Raw genomic sequence first — 24,945 nt, forward strand, 5'->3', positions numbered from 1 at the left:
GATGAAAACACAAAATCTTAGTATAAGTAGACATCTTTCCATCCATCTCCACACATTTTCCATACAACATCATTGTTGTCCACACATGCTTTCGTACTCCAAAAACTAGTTTTTGGGTATTTCATCATAAAAGCACATGTTTTTGAGCTTAAATATATGCATCCATTCACTATCCCAATAACTTTCAGCCATACCTTCCATGCAAAAGTTTCATATTTCATGGTTGAACATTCAAAAACACAACAAATCCCCCTCTTGAAGATGTACTTATGTTGTGAAATTTTCATATCATAGTTGCTTACACATACACACTTATCATGACAAAGGATATCACTCTAGGTTAAAAATAAAGTACTTGTATGACCAATATCATAACTCCATGCCTCCTTCACAAGTCACTTCATATTGTGAAAACATCAAGGGCACCAATATCTTGCACTTGGATATCGAGGATTTCCTAAAGAGAGTAGATGTTGCAGCTAAAGTGATATGTTGTATATCAAACAAAGTGACATTCATCTAGTCTCCACTTTTTCTTTGGCTGCCCATGAGCTCAAATTTGTGCCCGCACCAACAATTGGGATGATCCATCAAAGACTATTAGAGATCAAGATGGGAAGACCATCATCAATTTGGTTTCGGAAACTCTTGACAGAATCTTTTGAGTTCAACCTAGTATGTTGGTGACTAACATTACAAAATAGAAAGCCTTGGAGAGATGGAACAATGAAATGGTATAATGTAGTAGGTATGTGAATGTCAATTGGTTAATAAACAAAAGGCCTAATCTTGTTAGATGGCTAAAAGAAGTGCATCATTCTAACTTCAAAGAAGGAATCAATGACCACACTACTTAGTGGCATTGTTGGGCTCAAAGAATCCAATGTCTCTAAGCCATGGATGGACAAGTATATCTCTCTCATCGCTTTCTCCCAACAAAAGATCTTTAGGGGAGAGACGATTAATGGTATGTTATTGGAGTAACTATCCTAGCTCTCTTCAGCTATGGCATTCTACATCAATCATACCTGGTGTACATTACTTTTTTCGTGGGTTCATTCTCAGGCCTATCTACAAAGGGCGACTGCATGACAATACCAGTATGGGAGTATTTTGATCAGCTAAACTTGAGGTCCAACTAGACGCATTACAGGAGAGTGCAAGATGCCTTCTTTGGGCATTACATGAGCCTATTCAACAAGGAACTGCCAAAGAAGTGTGAGCTTGATGAGGCTTGGGAGAAAGTGAACAAGTATGCTTGTCTATTCCTCTAGTTTCCCAAACTTCACATACATGAGAGTTGGTTATTTCAGAGACAAGCCATACACTCTTCCAAGGTATCCTATAAACAAGATCATCCTTATGGAGTTGGCAAGACATTTGATGGTGGTACAATCTTACCAATCTTCCTTTCATAGGTCATGTGTTGGTATTTTATCAAAGAATCCTCTAAAGATTAGTGGCTATTCACTGGACACAGTACCAAAAGCCAAGAGCTTGGCGTTTGAACTGCAAAGGATCACCTTGAAGAAGTTCATAGTGCATGCTTGTTTTGATTGACAAGGCATGAATGCCAAAATCAGAATATCCTGCATTCATGCCCATTGCCTCCAAGACCTTTGGGTTTATTTGTGCACAGAGATTGACATTCGCTAAATGGACTATTATCAATTGATCCTTAAGCTAATTGGGTACTTCAACCTGTGATCCCTGCAGAAATTGACGATGACGGCCAACCGCAGATCTAGAGTACACTAAGTGTCACCTTGATAGGCTGCCTATCTCGTCTCCATCCTACTCATCCAAGGAAAGCATTTCCATATGGGATCATTTTCAGCCTATTCTAGCCAACAAAATATTTGGTGGAAGAAAAGAGGGTTAAAACCCATACAGGTTAAGTTTGGAAAAGATTTTGATCCAGATGATCCTATTGGCCAAAGGGTCAAAAGGAGACGCAAACAAAAGGATGGCGGAGTCTTCAACAACAATCATTCCAAAGCTTACCATTAAGGGTGACAAAACAAAAGGAGGTGTGCTTGAGATGAAATCTGCAGAACCTCGGAAGATTCATATTAACCTTAGTGATGATGAACTTCCTCTGGCACTGAGAAAGTGCTCTAACCTCCAGAAGTGTCAATTTCTACCATTCTTTCTGATTTTGCACCAGCCTCAAATGAGTTAGCGGATTCACCCTTGCATGTTGCCATGGGCACTTTTCCTCATGAGATGGCACCATTTCATGTGGATCCAACTCCAATCACACTGGCTATGCCCTTTTCTATAGTTGCTCCTACAATTCTAATAATGGAACAATATCATAGCTTTGAAAGTGTGTTTGACGCTTTTACCATGTTGATCCCTAATGTCGCGATTCCATCCATGGCATTAATGGATAGTTCATCAACACAATTTGAGCAATTCATGGAAGAAATCGCACATAGCAGCCCAACCCCAGTGAAAATCATGTCTAAGGCCCCAACTGTTGTAACTACAGTTGCACAAACTGATCTGGTATCCACTTTAGTTACCATTGCTGCTATGGGATCCTCTTCCTTAACACTTCCCCCTTGGCTCACTATAATTACTCAAAAGAGGAAGAAAGAAGAACTTCCACTTGAGGACCTAAATTCCAACATGGTTACAAAGGCCAAAGTTCTTAAGATCAAGAAGACCAAAGTGGTGTCAAGGATCGTAGTGGGTGCTGACAACACCAAATATGTGGAGGCTGTTGAGCCTCTCATTGAAAAGCCAGCAAAGAAAATGCAGCCAGGGATTACGAGTTCACCACAATTGAACTTGTGTAATGTCCCCAATCAAAATCATTCTCAATTCATTGCAATCTTTAAGCCAAGAACGAGATTTAGATGTCCTTTATCAAATCTCTTTAAATTTTCTTCCTTCTTGATGATTCATTAAAATTATTTGATATTCTTAAATGAATATGCATATATGTACTTAGCATATAATCTCATTGTTCTGGCCTATTTCAAACAAGGTGTGGAACTAATTCCTCATTGTAATTCCCCTTCTTTTAAGAAAGAGCAGAACTTGTATCCCTCTTAAAATATCTATGGTGTATGTTCTTTAGTCTCTACCATATATCATTGTTCATTTATTTTTATTTTTTTCTTTATTATTAATTCCTACAGTTAGCAATTGTCATTGTCTTTGTATCCTCTTGGTATGAGAATGATCTGTAGATTATCGCTATATCTTATTAGCTATCTAATTGCTCTAGACGTTATGTTTACTCCTTGTCACGGAATCTTAGGAAACATTACCTAGTGAATATTCAGTGTTTGGTATCCTCATGGGAGTCCTAATGTTCTTGCACCATGTATTACTCCTAGCTTACACGGTTGCTTGTGACTATGTCTTTCGTCCTTATTAATGTCCTCTAAAGAGTTTTCCTGTGTCTCTTCACTTTTGGCCTTATTGGTCTGGTTTGGATTTATTTAGAGTGGAATGTATCCGTGTTCATCCATTTGGTCATACACCCAAACTGGAAAAATATTCGGATCTGAATAGTCTTCTTCCCTACGTTACATTCTTTCTATTATATCTTCCTTCTCTTGGCACACGTTTACAGAACCCTATGGCTTAGCGAATATATAGAGCCGCTCAAGATGATTGAATGTCGATACTCCTCTGCCTAATTGAGTCGCAGTCATAAGTACCAAGTTTGTGTGGAATTTCGTGTGTCTGTAACGTCTTGTGGCTTTGCGTGGAGTTTTCTTCTGTGTTTATTTTCTTCTCTTTCTTCAATAAGGTTATTCGCCTTGGACCAGCTTTGACTCCCTGCGTCTTATCAGATTGTGCGATTGCATGTGATTCGTTTGACGTTATTCACCTTCTACATAGAATTTGATTTAACTCCACTACTCAGCGATGAGTTCGTTTTGCTTGTGATTGGTGGATTAAAATCTAACTCTCCTTCTTGTTGACCACAATGGATTAAAGGAGATCTAGAATGCCTTCATTGGTATATGTGATCTGTGTTCTTCATCATTTTCTATCTTCTTCCATCTGTCGTATTATATCCCCTTGCTCGTTCATGACTGCTTCCTGTATAATGTTTGTAACAAAGTTGATTTATTTTTAGGCTAGCCTTCCTTACTAGGGATTTATGTTTGCATCCCTATACTCTCTTCATTCTTACGCTCTTGCTAAGTCTTGTTGGAGCTATATACTTCTACAGAATTCCATAAAAACTCTTGTGACTAATTGAAATAAATTTATGCTGAGCCGGATCACCTCTTTCTTCCTATCTTGTTCGATTGAAATTGTTCACTGAGTAAAAATGCCTAATGATCTTAACGATCTGCCCCCCCAAGATAAACTATGATTATCTTCCTTATATAGCCCACTTGATGTGAGATTGTGACCATTCAAATTAGGTTGCAACCTTTAGTTCTTTAAATAGTATATTTATTTAAATTGTTTGATTTATGTTTATCAAGTTGATCTTTGATTTTAACATATCTAATTAATTTTATTAAATCATTATTATTGTTCATATTTTTATCTATTTTTTAATATTCATCATTTTAATTACATTATAATCATACCATCATATATGAAATGATTATATTGATTGTTACTAATTTCTTATTATATTTATAATAAATAATAATAAATTATGTTATAATTTAGTAGTATTTATTTTATTATCTATTTATTTATTATTAAAATCTTATAAATATGGGGACATGACAACTCGGTAAACAATCTTGCTTGGCCTATCAATAGGATGCACAGGATGCTCTCAGCTTGCTCACCCAAAAGAATGACTAGTGCAGGAGCACCTAATAGAGGAAGGAAACCAATGAAGGGTCCAAGAGAAGGAAGAGACAATGGAGAGTCATCAAGACTCAATTTCGAAATCTTAAGGCCAATTATGGCACCCAATTGTAATAAAAATGAAAGATTGTTCAAATGTCCTAATGGTCCTGAAAGGACCATAGCACCTAATGATGGGCATATAGGACAATTAGTATGTAATATGGTAAATAAGGGCTATGGGATGTTTAAATGATGTCATTCTATCCATAGGAGGCCATTGCTTATAGTTTACAATAAGTTAGATATCAATTGTTAAGAATACAAATTTAAATTCTTGAATGATAATATATAACAACTATGAGCGTTTGGGAGGGAAAGCCTAGAAGAAGAAATTAAACAAGTTTTAGTGGAACTTATCAATATCAGTCAGTTGGGGGAGTTAGAAGATTGTTATTTAAGTTCTCCAAGAGCCACTCTATGACAGATTGCATTTTTGCATTTCAAATTGTAAGGACCAGTATCGAAGAATTCAGAAAGGGTACTATTTTTGCAATTTCCTTGCATTTAGGCACATTCCTTTGATAGGAATTCAATTGGATTTCTGTGATACATGACCAGGGCTTGAAGTAGAAAGGTTCTTATACACTTGGAATACCATTGTAAGGAGTCAATTGATCTGATCTGTTATAACAGTGCTGATAGACTTTTAGGAATTGCAATTCTTATCACAGTTTGAGTGTGAAGACCATTCTATGAATGTAGCTACTGTTTCTCATAGAATGGGCCCTTCCTAAACTGTATAATATGCTACTAACCTAATTTTTTCAGAAAAAGTTGATAACAAGGGTGTACACTCAGATTTGCTTGTTGAAAAGTGCATGGAATTAGTGCCATTATTTTAGCAGTAAAGGATCTTCTCCCAAGGGGGCTATTTTATGATTAAAAGTGTCTAACGACATCAAGGAAAAGGTGTTGGCAACTTGGTTGGATCCCATAAGTATTGGGAAGGGTGAGTATCAAAAAGCCCTAGTTTATGACTAGTTTGGGTAAGGATTTTGTGGATAACCCATCAAACATTATCACAGAACCAAATAGCCTCCAAAATCTGTGCTTTGGTATCAATTTGAGAAACTCTACAAAGTTAGAAGATTGGGTTCTGAGTTTTTCCTATAGTTGCTTTCTTAAAGTGGGCTAATTAGCCCTTGAAATTTGAAGTGTCAAATTCCCATTTTCCATACATGTGTTCCAAACTAACCCCATATGAGTTTTTGATATGTTGTATAGCTCTTTAAAGGGTACTGAATCATTCATTTAATAGGCAAGTGTTTTGGGAAGCCTGAATCAAAAGTCCCAAAAATAGAAAAAGCGAGCTACTAGGGATTAAGGCCTAGTTTGCAGCTTGTCTGATAGTTTCTATTGTAGAAAGTTTTGTTGTTAGTTAGAAACCCTTGAATCAAGTTGGAAAGAATTAAGCCCTAGGAAGGCTTGGAAGAAGTCTTGGGATTTGGGAAGTTGTTTGAACCATTTTGTGCAAAGAAGTTTAGTGAAGAGACTAGAGAACCTTGTGGGTACCTTGTGGGTTATCAGGCAACTTGTGGAGTCTTTTGGTCAGAGGGTTGATTGATCCAAAAGGGCTCTACATCAATGAATATTTGTGGGAAAGGAAGAACGGACTTAAAGAGGAGAATGCTAGACTACAAGACATCCTCGAGAAGATGAAGGCCTCTTCTCTAACAATTGAGTTTTCAGAACATGCAATGCGGATTGCAAGGAAACATAGAGTTGTGGACAATTGGTATGATCGTCTGGTGTCTCAAGGAGTGGATATGATCAGGGATCATTTCAGGATACTGAGGCATGGGAGAGATATTTCAGGTAGGTTGAAGAAGCTTCTTGCTTCATTTTATCAACAACTCAAATCTCTAGAGGTGGACCTGAATGTATGGAAGACCATGAACGAAGTTGACTTAGATGTCAATGAGGGGGTTTTCATAAGAGAATTTGAGGGAGTGGTTTGCCTACAGCTTGGGGTGGGAAAATTTGATTTTGGAGAGATTGATACCCTTGCAAGCTATAGATTTTCACTTTGTCATCTACAGAATAAAATAAAAGAACGTGGCATTGTTACTTCAGAAAATGCAAACGTTATCTATAAGTTATCAGTTGTTGCATGAAGAACTAGAGAACCAGATGCATCAGTTCTACAAGAATCATTGTACAATTTTGAAGAATTCATTGACACATGAAAATCTTTTCTAAGTGCCCGAGGCACTTCTTTCTCATGAGTTTTATAAGTAATTTTTGACAGATTACATGTAGAAGCAATGTTCTTTGTAAATGCAAGAAAAATACATGTATAAACGTTTCATGTAATCAAGTTGCAACAGCGTTAGGCACACAAATTAGACTAAGTCAAAGTTAGTTAAGAGTTTGTTAGTTGAATAAGTCAAGGTTGTTGAGGGTTTCCCCTTTTCTCTCCACCTTTCTCTCTCTTCTTTTTCTATATAAAGGAGAGCGCTCATTGTAAATAATCATCTTTTGTTTTACACAAGGAGACTATACTGAAGCACTTGAAGCTTGAAAACTTTGTGTTTCTAGATACAAAAAATTCTGAAGTGAACAAAGAAGCAAGTGCTCTCAATCTTTGTGTTGTGAAGCTTGAAGTTGGTCTTTGTATTCTTCAGTTGCATTGATCAATTTATCTCTAATTCAGTTTATAGTTTTTTTTTGCGAAGCATTTGATAGTTTGATTTAGTTTTGTAAGACTGAGATTTCAGAAACATAATTTTTATAGTTTGATAGTGGTTGTAAATACAGGAAAATAAAGACTTTGTGCTTTAATTTCAAGTATATTATTTTACTTGGAAAGTTGGAAAGAGACTTTGCACCTTGTTATCTATTCACTTTTCTCATCAAAACAGATTGACTGTAAAAGACTTTGGGTTCATATTGTCAATCAACCAAATATAATTATAACTGCTATCTTAGGAGTTGTTCTTGCGTCAACTACTGAGCCATTGGTATTACTGTAGCAGTAGGTACCTTTTGATAAATTGTAAGTAGTTGTTTCTACCATACAATCATTCCTAAAAAATGAGGAGTCAATTCAGAGAACCACCTATTTGTTAATTTCAATTAGGTTTTTGTTGTAGCCACCTATGGCAAGAAGGGAGCCTCCCCTATTGTTGAGAGGAGAGATTTATCTCACTACAACATTGCCTAAAGACAAAAGTTTGTAAGTTGTGGTCTCAGTGACTTAAAATAATTTTGGCCAACACATAGATCTTGCAAACCGAGCATTTTTAGCCATAACAATTAGACTTTATAATCTAACTATACTCCATTCTTAACTTAATACTCCATTCTAGACTTAAAACAATTTATCAATGTTATAAACATATCATCATTGACATTCCAATTCATTAATTATATGTTGACCAAGGATTATAAACTAATACATTTCACAACAAACTCCATAAAATAGTCACTTTTCGTGATGAGTTTCAACTTTCAAGACATGAGATTCTTGTATTTGGGTAGCTTCAAGTGTATGGCCACTTAGTTTACTTATCTCTAAAAGAGATGCTTTATATTTATTCTCTTCACATGGAATCAAATTATTTCTTCTCAATCTACACTTCAAAAAGATCCAACCAAGGCGACAAGTGTTTCAGTAGATCATGCACTCCAACTCCAATACAGACAACATTCTTATCTTCTTGCTACGTAGTTCATGAATCTACTTATCCACTTTGAATATACAGAATCTACCCTAATCATGGTATTCTTAGATCCATTACGCAGTTGTAAACTTCAGTTCAATTATTCAAGAGTGATATTTTTGTAGAATCTCTCGTTTCTATGCAATGAGTAGTTACAGTTTATCTAATTATTTGATGTTCCTATGTCCGTCCTGTGTCTTGTCACCTCATCAGTCACACATCAATATAAATGGCCTTGTCTTCTGACATCACCAATCACTACTGTCAAGAATGAACCTTCCATCATCAAAACTCATTTTCTGATCTCCGGCAATTCTAGCACCCATCTCTTGAACCCTTTTTTTGTCAAAAACTGAGCAAATACCTTTTAAACTACTTTCAGAAATGTAAAAGGTCTTGAGGTTAAATCACATGAGAATCTCTCAAGCATGTGTATGATGATGTTTACATTACTTTGCTCAGCAACGCAAGAAGCAAGGGTTTCCCTAATTTTTCCTAATACATCCATGCCAATCATTTTCCTAATTTGTTGAAGTTGGTGGGAAGTCTATCTTCCATACCAATCAATTTCTTAAGTTGTAGAAGTCAGCAGGAAGCCTACACTAACTTATGTATGATTTTATGTATGCTAATTGGAGGCATCACCCAATCTGAAATAATAACAATGTACTGAAGATACTTAGCTTCCTGAAGAGAAATGAAGGTACCAGATGACATTTGTGTCTCACATTAATCCTAACAGCAGACAGAGGTGAAGAGACCTGTGTGTGGCCCTTTCTGCCCACAAACACATCATGTTACACATCAACACCCTCGTGCCTAGCATCTGTAAACTATATTCTTTTACGTCCACCTTGTTTATCATATTAGACCTTTGCTTGGTTATTAACTCCAATGCATTTATTTTCAAAAGACCAATCTTTTAGACCGACAATACCTAATCCTTTCAGTCATAATTCTAAGTACATGAAAATAAACATTTGTTAACAAAATTTTCCCTTTTATTTTCTTTGCAATGCATATGGACTGAGAGTTACCTAAGTTCTAATAAATTCATTTTCTGGTCCCATCAAAAATTGCTCAATATAAACTTTGGATGATATTAAAGCAAAAAAGTGAACAAAAAATCATTCTGGAATAATGCGGAATTGAAAGAGTTTGCAAAATGTTAAAGGATCTTACATGAACCCTCGATACAAATATATGGTTAATTCCTTAGGTTGATAAGACAAGATACAACTTTAGGAGAGACCATTTTCGCAAATAAGAGATTGTTTAAAGATTGATAAGAAAATTCAAAATTGTTCCTTGCACAAAGTTGAGAGTGAAATAAAATGTACCTAAAATACCAACAAAATACGAAAGTGGCAAATCGGTACGTGTGATCTTTGTTAAATTCTTTCCTTTCGGTATTATGGTATACTCTTCCCATCCAGACATTCCAGATACTAAATCACCCTCTTTAAAATCTGGGTGATCTGAAAGTATCACTTTAGCTACCACAAAACCTTGTAGAACCTGTATGTAAAAGAATATCAATAACTAAGAGAAAGTACAGCTCTAAAATTTCAAAACTTTTTATAGTTCTAATTGAAAGTCAAAAAAATAGTGGACAAAATGGGCTTGCCTGTCCATCGTTTCCTACAGTTTCCAAGAGATATTTATCATTCTTATCAAATACAAACATTATAGATCCTTATAATTTTTAAGAACATAAAGACATCATAATCAGTATTATGTGCCTATTATGGTTTGTCAGCAGTGCTAATGAGTAAATGTGAATCTTAATGTGTGATGAATGGGGTTGAGAGAACGAATCCGCAGGCATGGATTTTCATTTCTAAAAAACTTCAAGGGGATGTTTGAAAAATATCATAACATGGAACTAAAATAAAAAACCATCCTCATTCACTTGATCAAAAGTAAGGTCGGGTTCAAGTATCAATATCAAACACAAACAAGAACATTGGCAATATTTTGAGTACAGATGCAAAATACTCAAAATATGTCAAGGAATCAATTTGATACTTTTATTGAACTACTCATCAATATGTTTCAGCACTTAGTCATTTAAAGTCTTTAACTGTCTTTCATTTGTCTGGATTCTCAATAACTCAACTGACTTGGACTCTTCCATATAACACATACATACAACATATTATTGACCCTTTTGATTTACACATCAATTAGACACATTAATGACATAAAATACCTTCTCCTCGCATCCTCAAAATATTGAGAACAGCCCCAAAGAGAAAGGGACATATCCCCTTGGAACACTTCCTAGAACACTACTAAAGAAGCTTACTCAGAAAAGCTTTACCTTCAATACCTATATCGCAGTTGTCACTGTATTATGTTTGTCCTCACTGTGTTCCCTCTTTATAAAGGAGGCAATTACTATTGTAAGGATATGTTAAGAGTATCTAATGTATTTCAGATTTCTTGGAGATATTTTGTGGAGTGTCTTCTTCTAGAGGGAGTATTGCATGGTGTTATCCAACCTCATAGGTATATTTTGAAATGTATAGATATTAAAGCATGATGATCCATAGGCATCTCTTGTGCTGTAATGATATTTCTTTTACATTATCCTAGAGCAATTCTTATATGTGAGAGTCATAACAAGCAGTATCAAAGCTACGATTTGTTGAGAATATTTTCTTGAATTCTCTATTGAAGTTGAAGGATCAGACCAGGAATCTACAGTTCAAAATTCATCTTTTGGATTGTTAATATTGAGCTATTGCATATTCATGTTTTTTCAGAATTTTTCTCTTCAAGCTGCAACTCATGGAATTTTTTCTTCTTTTTTGAAAACTCATGAAAAGCCATTCTGGATCTTTTGTTTGTATTTTGGATTTTGTGGCCAAGAACAACAATAAAAGTTCCAATCAAAGTTTGGTCAGCTAGATTTGATAGAAAGCTGATCTAACTAAAGATGTTTTCCCTAAGTTCTACGAAGTGTCCTATTTTTTGTGAAAATGAAGATGCATTAAAATGGTGGAACCAATTATAATATATTATGGTGAAAATATCATATAGGGAGCATGATTCTCTATTTATTTAGGAGGTGAAGCCAAGCGATAGCATGTGCCATTGCATAATACTTTTTCTTCTTTGGATGAATTGGAAAAAACTTTCTTAGATAATCAAGCACCAATAAAATAGAGAATACAAAAGAAAAAAAAGAGAAAAGGAAAAAGGAAAAGAGAAGGGAATAAAAGATGAAAGATAAAATTGCATGTATTTTAGCTCCAAGGAAGATCCAATCCTTCAATTTCAAGGAGAAGTTTATGGTTTCTACAAATGCTAGCAATAAGTATACTTCCATCATGGAATTGGCCAAGAAATTATAAGTGCAAGCAAAGCATATCAATGATATTCAAACAGAGGGCAAGGATATTTAGTTTTTTGAAGACTTGAAATTCTCTCAAGATAACTATGTTTTGCATTCAATTTTTGTGCTTTGAGAATGGATGAGTTGGATCCTTGGTTAGAATCTTACGAAAAAATATATATATTAATGTGTAAAAGGTCATGATGCTTTGCCATAGGAGGAAAAAAATATGATACTATGTCTAATAAAAACCAAAGGAAAGTCAAGATAGACAAGTTCAAGGAATATTGAAGATTGTACTAATGAATTGTAGGCGGCAATTATGCCATGAATAGTTAAATAAGACTTTTGTTACTTAATAAAACATTCTTCCAAAGGGGTGTTAGTTGTGTCGTTAGTTTGTGATGGTTGGAGACTTCACTAACTGTGTCAAGTCTATTTGTATGGAATCTGGAACAAGTGAGGGTGTGAAAACATGGGAACTGTTCTACAATGAAATATATATCATTATGTCATTTATGATGTAATGCGATTCTATGTTAGTCATGCTATTGTTGTATTTTATTTCCTAGTATTGTGCAATTTGTTGAATTTGTATAAACTATACAATCTCCCTCAACTTAGGCATCCAAAAAATGTGTCATCATTGCCTAAGTTGAATCTGGAGGTCTAAGGAGGTAGGGACTAGGGAAATGCCAACATAGTGGGTTGAACCTTCAACTAGCAAGTGGTAGTGATTGACAGTGACGTGGAGGACAACAACACAAGTGACCCAATAAGACGAGCTAACAAAGGATTTGGTTCACACGTGGGATGTGTTGATTGACAGGTACGTATAACGGGAGGCTCGTGAGAGAGTAGTCTCAGCTCATACAATACGCGTGACACTCATCATGAGAAGCCTTGTGCACAATCTTCTAGGTAACCTTCCAAGGTTGTTGGTTCATACATTATTGCAACTTCAAGATCAACATGAGGCTCAGGAAAGAGAGAAACGTAGACAACAAATATTGTGACAATACAAAGAGACGAATTGGAGGAAGGAGGAAACATGCAATCCTAGCAAGTGTTGCTCCTCGGGTAACCATGACAATTAATGCCCAACCTACCAAATAAGGATAGACGATGATGCACATGGGCGGAGACAGAGAGGGAAAAGGAAGTTGAAACCATCATACGACACAAGGCAGAAGACAATGGTCAAGATAGGAGTGAGAAGGGATCACCAAAAAGCTACCTCTCAAGCAATTCCTGGTCAAAAGAAGGAATTGATACCGACAGTCGGGAGGTTGGGAGGTTGATTCAATACCAACTGAAGCTTGAAGAAGATGACAACCAAGAGGGAAACCTTGAAGGGGAATTAGTCGATTTGTTAGAAAGTACTATAAGGGGCATTGGCAACCTAGTCATTTTGAAAGGATCAAGAATAGGAAGAAGAAAACCAGAGACCTCGGGGAGAAGAGAGGACCAGCCCCACTACGAGTGTTACATTCCAATTTATAATCGTGAGGCTTCATGCAAAATTGAGTGATTAGTTAAATTAGTTATTCGTTATGGTTTCATGTGAAAATGAAGTGGTGGTTATTCGTTATGATTTCATGGGAAAATGGAATATTGGCCAATCGTTATGACAATATATGAATTGGAAATGGATGGCTAATATGATCATATGCTATGATAATTTCGACTTTGTAAAATCATGAGCAATATGTTGTTACCATGATAAATTTTCACTTGCAGAAACGCGGCGAAGGGGGGGAAACATTGCCAGAGAAGGAATTGGGCATGGGGACACCACCTATCATTGGGCAAATAGGTATGAGTCTTAAACCACCATGGCTAAGGGTAAATGAGCAATAATATACTTTGGACGACCATGAGCTAACCAGTTATCATATGTCATTGAATAATAAATGAAAAATCATTGAGCATTAACAAAATTTGTTGCCTTTGTAATTTGAGAACCTTTTGTTGAATAAAGCATGTCTTAATATAACGACACCATAATACCTACATATACTCCTACATGTGTATATGTGTGTGTGCGCACGCCCCTGCACGCATAAATCAATCAAGATGTATACGCCTATTTTGAACATTTACATAAAATACATATGTTCTATGTTACCCAGGGATGCATTTCTAGCCCTAAGCCTTGAGTTTCAGAAACCGTTCCCATTTCGGGGACTTGGGGACGGGCAGACGTTTCCAAGGTCCCCACCCAAGCAAGAAAATTGGAAACCCATCCCCGAAACTTCGAAAATGATCAACATGTTTCTAGATGGTGTTGACCGTCCTGGGGACTCCGTTTTCATTTCTCGTCTATCCCGGGGATTGCTTGAAGTTTCCAATTTTAAAATAAAATTGTATTGTCCCTATCATAAAATAAATGCATTTAATTAAAACCTTGTTAATGGGCCAATTGATTTAATATATCTCGGACCCATTTTTATTTTGTTTCCATAGTTTGTGCCGCCGTCGGCTATTTTTGTACACCCTCGAAAAGTTTCCCGACGGGTATTTAAGCACAACTTGTAGGTAGTCTTTAGGTATGCAATTTGGATTATTTCTTTGTACTGCAAATTCCAATTGGGATTCTCTATAATTCGCCATTTCAGAAAAGAAGGACCTTCCCTATTTGGCTCGTACGGTTTTGGTGGGATTCAACCTTCACCCTATTCCGTCGCCTGTAACACTTTGTTGTGAGGTTCTCACACCATCGCCCCAAAATTTTGGGGACCTCCCTTTTTTTCAATCGCCTCGGCAAATTTTTGGATTGTCCAACATTTTGATTTTTTGAGAGTTTGGAGTCTTAGACACCTTCAGGCCAGTAGGGGAGGCTTAGCTTATTTTTCACCCAGTTTCGCTTGATTTCCTAGATGACCAATGTGATCCTTAGGCTGGACAAAATTCAACAGACAACGCTTGGCAGGATAAAATTGTAAATTTGTACTTAGACATTTTCTTTTGAAAATCTAGATATAACTGTGTAAATTTGAATAATTTTCAAAAGATAAATTTTGCTGGACTTGAGTTTTGGAAAATCTTAAGTTTTTCTTTGGTGAAAAAAATTAATTTTGTAGAAATGAGGCCAATTTGCAAAATCAATTTTAGACTCTAGAAGTGATTTTATTTTTGTCAACAAAATTTAAATGGCATAGCAAAATCGATTTGGAGGAAAATTGCAAAAATTGGCTTTAATAGATTAAAATTGCCTTGAAAATTTTTTGCCTTTAATGAAATTGGTAATTTAATATTGAAAAATGGCTTTTGGTTAGCCAAAATCCAATTTTAATGATGTATTAATTACTAAATCCTCATTAAATGGAAATATTTAACACCCCCAGGGCATTGTTTAATTTCTTTTTGCAATTTGAAACTAATTGGCAATTTAAAAAAGCAATTTTCACTTTGGCAAAGTTAATTTTTAGCTAAGTATTTAATTGTGGACCATAATTTTGCATTGATTATTGTTTTTCTTGCTCCCAGGGTCCAGTCGGCCAGCTAGGAGGAAATAGGAAAGTTGGGTATAAGAGGAGGCCTCTCTCCCATTTCCTCCTCACTTCTCACTTTTCCTCCTCAAGGTGTTGGCGATTTAGCAAGAGCAGTCCTCTCTCGATTTTAGCCGAATTTGGACTTGGAGCAGCTTTTCTCCTCCTAGGCAATTTCTTTTGGGGAGGCAGATTTCTTGCTTTTTTGGGCAATTTTGCTTGCAATCAACCATTTTCAGACCTTGGCGGTTTTTTTTGGAGGCAGATTTTTGCATTATTTGGTGATTTTTCTCGTTCTCTTAGGGCTGCAATTTATGCCCTAGGAGACTTTGGAGGGCAAATTGGAGACTTTCCATGCTTGGACAGATTTGTTTGAAGGCAGAACTTTCCATTCTTGGCAATTTTTGGGGGCAGACCTGATTTTTGTGCCATAGGCGATTTATGATGGAGGTCTGATTTCCTCCATTTGGGACTGTTATTTTCACATCAAACCTAGGCAATTTTGGTTTGGAGAGGAGATACATAGTGAAAGTCTGATTTTTGAAGCCAATGGTGAACAGTTTCAAGTGTTTAAATTTCTGATTTGCAAGAGGGTTTGTAATTCTCGAAGTCTGATCCTAAATTCCAAAGGACTCAAGATCCGGCTATTGGTAGAGGTGACTTTTAATCATTTAGAGTTGAAAGGGGTCCTTAAGCTGATTTCCTTCTTTCGTTCTAGTCTAAGGATTGCCTCTCTTGGTTCTGCTTGTCTAATTGTCCACCACTTTACCATCCCGTAATAGGGCGATGAGATGGAGGATGTTAGTACAAGCAATAATCCTAAGGGGACAAACACTAAGAAAGACAAAGAGGATATGATGACCAAAACACCTTTCTTCTAAAAAATGAAGCGAATAACTAACACCAATATCGGTGCAATAGACATGATACGAGTAAAGGAGAGACTAAAAGAAGGACAATCCCCCTTGGCAAAGAAGATATACAAAAGTGGAATTGTGCACGCAACAGCTTTTCCTCCTACATTGCCCTGTCCAGAATTGGTTATGGAATGTGCATCCCGGTTTGATCTAATCAGTAAATCCATCATCTTTGACGAAGGGAAGAGGGTGTTGGCCAACACTGGCAGACAAGCAATCGAAGAAACATTTAACATTCCCCAGTACAAGAACATGACAATAGTGATGATGGATCAAGCAGCTAAATCATTTCAGGAAAACCAAGAGGCCTATTTCACACACCTCAAGCAAAATTGGCTATACGAGGGTAGGAAAGGCATTGACAAATCATCGAGGCTTAAAGTGGCGAACTTCAAATCAGAATACGGAGATCTCATAGTGCTTCTCAGTCAGATCACGGGCCTAGCTCAAGGTATGCAATTTGAAAACTAGATGTACTTCTTCATTGATGAAATTGAAAAAGGGAAAAGAAGATTTGATTAGGCTAGGATCATAAGCGAGAACTTAGAGTTGAAACTTAGAACCGTCTAAAACCAAAAGCAATTCTACATGGGATCCTATCTGTTTTAACTAATTGCTAGATTGTACAAGAGTCCGGGACTTAAGGCTTCAGGAGAAGTTGGCAAGAGGCCGGGGCAATATTTGGTGCATGAATGCTATCCACAGCTCCATTTGCACAACAACAAGGATTACAAGATATTTTGTAACGCCTTTGCCATGAAGACAGTAAGGGTACTACAAGGGACACCTGCTAAGAGACTTTCATCAGAAGCAGAGGCAAAGATAAAAAAGTTTGGAAGTTGGTTCATCCAATTTCCGCAATTCACCTACATTAGAGTAGCAAGGAGTACAATTTGTCCCAAGAGGCTTCCAAGAAATCCTCTAGACAAGGTAGTTTTGATAGAATTGGCTAGGCAACTTGAGCACTATGATAGAATAATGAGAAATGAAGGTAAAATAGGCATTACCTTCTAACTCGCAATTGGCAATGATAGTTGGCCCAATTGAGCTGCCTTTGCAGCTGTGGAGAAAGAATTGGAATGGTATCATCTAGGATGGTACAGAGCAAGGCAAGGGTTTGATCCTAATGGTCTTATCAAGGTATCTCATGGAAATGAATTTAAGCATGCTCCCACTATAGAGGACTTTTGGGCCAACACCAAAGATGACTTTCATGTGAGAAAGTTGGCTTTCTCAAGATTGTCAATGAACATGATGAGAGATATCAAATGGAGAGCCCTTGATATTCCCGATCAACTGGAGGATGATGGAAATGTGTTGAGAGAAGATTATGATACAGTAGAAGGAGCAGAATTGAATCCAGTGGATTGGGATGACCATCAAGATCCTTCCTTGGAGGTAGTCACAAGGGCAGTAGATTTACATACTGAGTCATGGTATAATGAAAGATTAAGGAGGCTACAAAGCCAAAGGGTACCCCTTATGAGATGATGAAGCCAAAAGTGGGGCAAACAGAATCAGTATGACAGAAGGGTGAAAGAAGTAGCCAACAATAGGCGACAGCCAAAGACAAGAAGAGAGCTTTGGAGGTAGAGAAGGGCAAAGAACATTCGAAACCTCCGGCCAAGAGACAGCATACGGTTCCATCAAGAGAAAGCATAGTTGAGGCTAGAAGCCAAGAGGTCAATTCAAGTGATAAAGGGGTCGCGGTGGAAGTAAGCTCTGATTCAGAATCAAGTGGTTATAGTGAGAGCACTAAGTATTCCCCTCTCTCGGAAAACCAACAAGGAGATGATATGGCAGTAACTAGTGAAGAAGAAGATGGGCCGATTGACATCAAGGCAATGAGTCAAGCACCCGAGGCCATTGGTGATGCTTTGTTAGTTGGACTGAATCCAGATTTGGGGAGATGCACCGCACCACTATGGTTAAGGCAAATGCTTATGCCAAGAGGCAAGGTAGTAACTGCCCGAATGGCGGAAGACATTCGCGGATTAATAGAAAAAGGTGATAGCAAGAACCAAAAACAAATGGCGAAGACAGTGGCAAAGCTAATCAGGAGTGACAATGATGATTACCGAAAGGTTCAAATTGCTATACCAACAATCAATAAGGCAGTGGATGAAATTGCGGCTCAAGAATATGAAATAGTGGAACACAACTTGGGAAGAAACACGAATGATATGGAATGTGAAGAGATTCAGGAGGGTATAGCTTCAATTAGAGAAAGGTTGAGGAAGGCAAATGAAAAGATTGTAAGGTTGGAGGCCGAGAACAAATATTGGAGAGATTGCTAGCCTATCCAACAGTTGCACCAGGCAGCCCTTCCTCAAGACAGCGGGAGCAATATAGAAGAGATATCAGCTCAGCTACATGAAGTTAGGGATTGGATCCATGATACAATCCAAGATGGGCTAAATTTCTTGCCTTCCTTCATCTCAACATTCTAGTCATTAGTGACTATTAGAGACAAGTTTAGATTATTTGAAGAAGAGTGGAAGGATTTCCTTCCCATCAAAGATTTAGCTATTCCCAGGCTACAGGTGTTCATTGAGCTACCAGAGGCATATTTGCAAAGGGCCAGGTTGGTTGATGAGAGAGGATTGGGTACGGTTGAATCTTGGTTTGTCGCCTTGACTACCAAATTGAGCATACTCGAAGAGATATGGGAATCAATGGCACAGCACAACCCAAGCATCCACACTTCAATTTCAACCATGATGAGCGACGTTGGGATGGCGCTTGATTTTGAAGACATCAGAGAAGAGGATATCAATGAGACAAGACTTGGATCAAGATTGGATGAGCTAGGAAAGGTTGCCATCAAGAAGAAACATTTGAACACCCTTTCCTCCCTAAATGTTTTCATCGGATTTGCAAAGGAGTATGAGAAAGATCATGAGAAGACACTACAAGCAGCAAGCAGCATGGTGAAATCAGCTGAACTCAAGATGAAGTATACACCTTGTCCTCCCATGGAAGAAATCAACGAAAGACTAGCTAGGTTCATTGCCTTAACTAAAAGAACGAAAGAAAAGGGGAGAGTCATATTAGAAGATTATTTAATGTAAGCCCAAGTGGCAATTCCTCTTTCTTCTAGAATGGGACAAGTGTCTATTTCTGATTGGCCGCCATTTTGGTGCCTTCTCATTGGTTGCCACTTTTGCACTTTTTTCATTGGTCCATTGACGAGGTGGCGTCTTCTCATTGGCCGGTGGGGTGGCAACCCTAATTAGGGTTTCTAAGATTCAATCTGGATCGTCGGTTTTGCTTTTGATCTCTACCGTCGGTTGTAATTTTGGCATCTATAAAAGGCCATTTGCTCTTATTTGTAAAGGTCAGAGAAAATTGTTGCATAAGATAATACCAAAATCCACTATTTCTTTCTCATTGTTGTGACTTGCATGGTGATTAAGGGCCTTTGGTATTATTGCATGGTTTCCACTTCCAAAAGTTAGAGTAGATTTCTTTTCAAGTTGTTGAAGCAAATTTCATTTCAAGTTGCTAAGTAGGAGTAAAGTAGATGGATAGTTATATGGTAGCAGTAGTAGGTGTTTGATAGGGATCAATACTAGACCACTAGCATCCTAGCGGCTTGTTGGGAAGCCTTGTGTGGCAAACTAGTTTACTTTTCCTTCAAATCATTGCACCATTGGAAGTGAGGCCATTGGTTAACTTTCATTAGGTTCGATCTTAGTCCATTTGCTAGTCTTCCATCCATAGGAGTAGGAGTAGGATAGCAAGTAATTTAGGACTTAGAACTTAGGAGAAGAAAGTTAGAAAACACCAGTCGTAAGAACCATTCACCCTCCACCACCATCACTTTCCATCAACATCATCTAGCATTCAAACCGAACCACCATCTCCATCATCCCAACAAAGTCCAAGTCAACCTCAACAATTTGCATAAGGCCGCCTACTTAATTACCAGCGAATCACATCGATAAAACTGAGTGAATATCCACAAGTGTAAGGAACATTGGAGTTATTCTCACATTCCATGAGCAATAACTTTTCAAGAGAGGAATTGTATGTTTCATACTCCATATCAGATATTCAATTACTAATATGTTATGTAGTGATACAAAACTCGCATCAACACACTTTGCTTGGATCTGGCAAATTGAAGCACCATCTTGTGGCAAATCTCATCGAAATTTTTGTGTTCTATAATCCATTATTGTTTGGTACTATCTAATGAATTTGGATCTCTAAAGTTAGCTTGCATTACTAAGTTTTCTTCCTTCCATTCGCACACCTCTTCATCTTTCCGCACCCCTGAGCATTACAAATCGATACATCACTGACGACATACTCTGTTGCACGAGTTTCTCCTCCGTCACTGTACGGCCACATAATCTTTTCCGTACAGACACATAGTTCTACCATACGGACACAGTCCACCATACGGCTATCTTGTCTGCACCATACGGCCACCTTGTTTCCACCGTGTTGCCACCATACAGCTTGCAAGTGTCTACTGTACGGCCACTTTATTTGCCACCATACGGCCTCCAGCATCATTCGTACTCCCCTCCATAACCACCATTACCGTATGGCCCCAGTTCTAGTGTATCCATACTTCATTGTTACACACACAACAGAAATCAAGAACCATATACTTGTTTGTTGCACCCACACATAGGTCAGGAACATTACAAAAATTTAACTCAAAAAAGATTAATAAATGGTCATTTTCAGCCTATTCGCAAAATAATAAAATATGTTAATACAACATATGTTGAAAATTTGTTTATTTGGAAGCCATTACAAACTTAGCATCCAACTATAACTGAAAATTCAAACTTCAACTTTTGATCAACAAACCAGACCCGAAAATGATTGTAATCATACTTCTATTTGATATTCATATTGCAAACTTGGAAATGATTGCTGCTAGGTTTTGGAATACTCAAATTGTTTTCAGCTTTGATAATGCTTTGATAGCAACAATAATTGCCCAAAAATAAATTTTTGTAGCTGATTACTGCCCAAACAAGATGGCTGCTACCCATCTAGGAAGATTTGGTACAACAAATTCAGTTTTCCTCCAAAACCCACAAGAAAGGGCTCTAAAGTCTAAACATTTTGCCCATCTATGGTAGATTGATTCTCTCATTTGATGTCATACAATGTTCCAATTCTTAGACTTTAGTATTCTTAGATGATGATTCGATTTGATGCTATGTTCTATGCTGATTTGATGAATGAAATTGATAATTTTAAGTTATGTTGCTATGATGAATATGACAATGTTATGTAATTCTGAAATTCATGAATATATATATATAGCCGTCCCCTATTTAGGATTTACATATGTATACATGTATGTGTACATACACATGAGTATAGGTAAGTACGACGATGTCTTTATATTAATACATTAAGTGGGTGAATTTATTATTTTTCCACCTTGGCTATGGTCTTAATATTATTTCATGAGCGGCCACTTTGCTAATTTTCTCATCAGGCCTTATGTCACCATGGTGACCAAGTTTAGTATTATATAGCAGATTGCTGCTTGTTTCCATTGTAACTCACGTTGCTACCTTTTTCTTTGATCTTTCTCATAACCAAGCATGCACAAGGGAAGCAAGTTATATGCATTGGTATTCATTGCCAAGGAACCACATCCTTTACATTTGCCAATCGCCATAGCCCTGCAATCTTCTTCACAATCATATTTAGCTCTGCAAATCACTTAACATGGTCGCTTCTTGTTTTACACGACCACATTAGTGAATGCATAGCCATGGATGACTTGAAGGTCATTCCATTTTACCATGACCGTTTAATGTTTTCTTGCAACTCATTCCATTTCTCTGTTTCATACCATGCAAGATCTACCATCATAGCCGCCTATAGCGTCGTGCATCGTTACTGACGCAATCATCATACCATGTATGAGCCAATTTAAGGGCTGCATTTTGAAGATCTTTGTCACACAATCATACTTTTTACAAGTGCTAATGAGCTAAACAAATATCACATATAGGTCACATTTTTTTTTTCTAATATTCTATTCATATCAAATTCGATATAAGAGGATCTGAATTTCTAGTTGGAAAGAGGCGGAAAGCCTTGTTAGATATAGAAAGATTCTAGCTCGGAAAGGAGTGACATTTATTTTTCTGTTATGTTCGGTTGTATATATATGCATAAGAATTGAAGAACATGATATGATCAGAATTTGTTACATCCCCTTTCTCCTACATAATCACAATCTCTATCGAGAAAGGTCCTCCCTACCTTGGTATTAGGCTTGGGACACCACTATCCAACCACTGGGGATGTTACAAATTGTGATACTAATTAGCTAAGGTTGGGAAAACGGGGATGTTACAACAAGGAAGGCAACAAAAATGTAAACGATGGGGGTGGACGAGTAGAAGACTTGCGCGTAGCCGAAAGAGCGGAAGGCACACAGGGGCGTAGAGGAGGAACCAGCCCATTGACTTCTAGTAATGTGCATAATACCTACCATATGTGGTGACAAGTAGCAAACCCCCTAGAGAAACAAAAATTGTCCAAGTTCAATAAGGATGTGTTAGAGGATCTAGTCCGCCATTGCAAAACATGTTTAATGATATGCGAAGAAAACGGAAGGGATGACCATGACTATTGCTTGAAGGCTTTTCCTACCACCCTATGACAGATTGCAATTGATTGGTACACAAACCATCTATAAGGGACAAGGCAACTTGGAATGACCTCAAAAAAGCATTTCAGGAGGATTTCAAACTACTTTGTGACAATGACAAAGTGGTAGCAGAAATCAACAACACAAAGAAAGGGAAAAATGAGACATCTATGGTCCTATTATGGCAGGCTCAAGGAACTCATTGGCAAGTTGGACAACCCGCCAACCGATGGGTTAAAGAAAAGGTGGTTCATTGAAGGGCTAAAGCCCTCCCTCTGAAAGAAGATAATGGTGGTATCACCATCCTCATTCACAGAGGCCTATAATTAGGCAATGAACATTAGGAGTGAAAACATGACATCCAAAGGAAAGAACTGAACGAGTGATGATGATAGTACGAATGGCGAGAAGGTGAGTCTCGCATGATACAGGCCCTTCAGAAGGATGTGATGAGGATGATAAAGGAAATGTGAGAAGAGCAAGAGAGCAAGCAACTCCACCTACCACACTGCCAAGATAAGCAAATTATAAGGCTTCACTCAATGGGTACCATAACAATGGAAGAGGAAGCAACAATAGAAGTAACAACAACACACCAAGAAGTCGCATCCAGTATGATGCCAAGGGACGAGCCATGATACAATGCCGCAGATGTAATGGGCGGGGTCACTTTACAGAGACTGTCAGAGGGGGCAAGGAGGTGGAAGCCTACTCTGTAGATGGTGTGGTTCTGGTAACCACAAGGATGTTGATTTCCCTAAGGGGAAAGGGGTAAATTTGATAAACATCACAGGATTAAAGAGGAAGTCATGGTAATCACAAGGTCCCAAACAAAAAAATCCATGTAGCCCAATCCACATATGGAGAAAGAAAGGTTGAAGGAAGCTAAAATGGAAACATAACTTGCAATGGAGCAAGAATGGAAGTAAACACATGGTACTCCCATACGGCCAACATCAAAAGCCAACATTATACAACACATGTTACAGGCGACAGTCCTAGTACAAGTGACAGACCTACTAGAGAAGCTACCACAAGTGAAGGTGGCAATCACTAACATAAATGACACTAACGAAAGCTAGGATTTTTGCAACCACAAGGAGAATGAGACAGGAAAAAAAGACGCAAAAGCTACTACCTCAAGTGATGTCACAAATTCTGTTGTTGACAGTTAGTGTCAAACAGACACCTGTAGTGGTTGAAATGGAAATCATGGAACATATGTTGACCAAGACTATTGTAGCTGGAGGATCTAGTGTAAATGTATCGCCAGAAGAAACATAGAAGGAAGGCCCTTGGTAAACCTATACTATGGCCATCAACATTCCACTTGGTAGCTGTCATCCAACATGGTATAAAACCAATCGGAACATTCATGCGTAAAACGTCGTGATTGTGAGCTCATTTTTGCTCATCTTTTGAGACTCCTCGACCCTTCATGCTTCTCTAACTTGTGTGAGGCCGCCTCCATGTTTGACTTGCTTACAATGGCTATTTAGAAGTTTGCCATCCTTTCCATTCCTCATCGTCCTCCTTTGCCCCTTCGCAGCAAACGCCGTAATACTTGTCCTATGAACCAGTGGTTTGATACAGACTGCAAATCTTTCCATTGTTCTATGCATTTTGCTTTTGAGGCTCACTCCCTTGACTTTGTCCACCTTCGCTCATCTTATCTTCATTTTCTTCGCAGTAAGAAACGTTCCTTTACCGCTTCCAAGTGCAAATCCCTTTGCTCCACGTTGATCCACAATCCCCAACTTTTCTAGTGCACTCTTCTCCCCTGCAATTCTCCTCCATCCTCCACCCTCAACTTCCGCTCCCTTACCTCACACACCACAGCTCTTTATGACATTCTAGGGCAGCCTTCTATCCACCCCATTTCACCTCCTTTCAGCCGCTTGTTCACCACTTCCCACATTCTTGAGGCCATCAGATCCATGAAGTGTAGTAGAGTTGCTGATGAGGAGGGATTCCAAGCTGAGCCTTTCAAGTTCGGTGCCTCGGTTCTGGGACCCTATCTCTCTATTCTCTTCAATAGAGTGATTCGCACCGG

At 37.8% G+C, this 24,945-nt stretch overlaps 1 protein-coding gene across 1 annotated transcript in view; it reads right to left on the reverse strand.

The window, feature by feature from the left end:
* Positions 1-24,945, reverse strand: part of LOC149545534 (2-alkenal reductase (NADP(+)-dependent)-like) — a 170,705-nt gene that overhangs the window by 126,844 nt on the left and 18,916 nt on the right. Inside the window, exon 2 of the mRNA XM_089790699.1 lies at positions 9,845-10,022. Within this exon, the coding sequence (XP_089646825.1) occupies positions 9,845-10,022 (178 nt within the window). The remainder of the gene's footprint in view (positions 1-9,844; positions 10,023-24,945) is intronic.

This window comes from Cupressus sempervirens, chromosome 7 (assembly GCF_028749045.1).
Source record: "Cupressus sempervirens isolate cs-2001-9-10 chromosome 7, ASM2874904v1, whole genome shotgun sequence".
NCBI classification, from domain to species: Eukaryota; Viridiplantae; Streptophyta; class Pinopsida; order Cupressales; family Cupressaceae; genus Cupressus; species Cupressus sempervirens.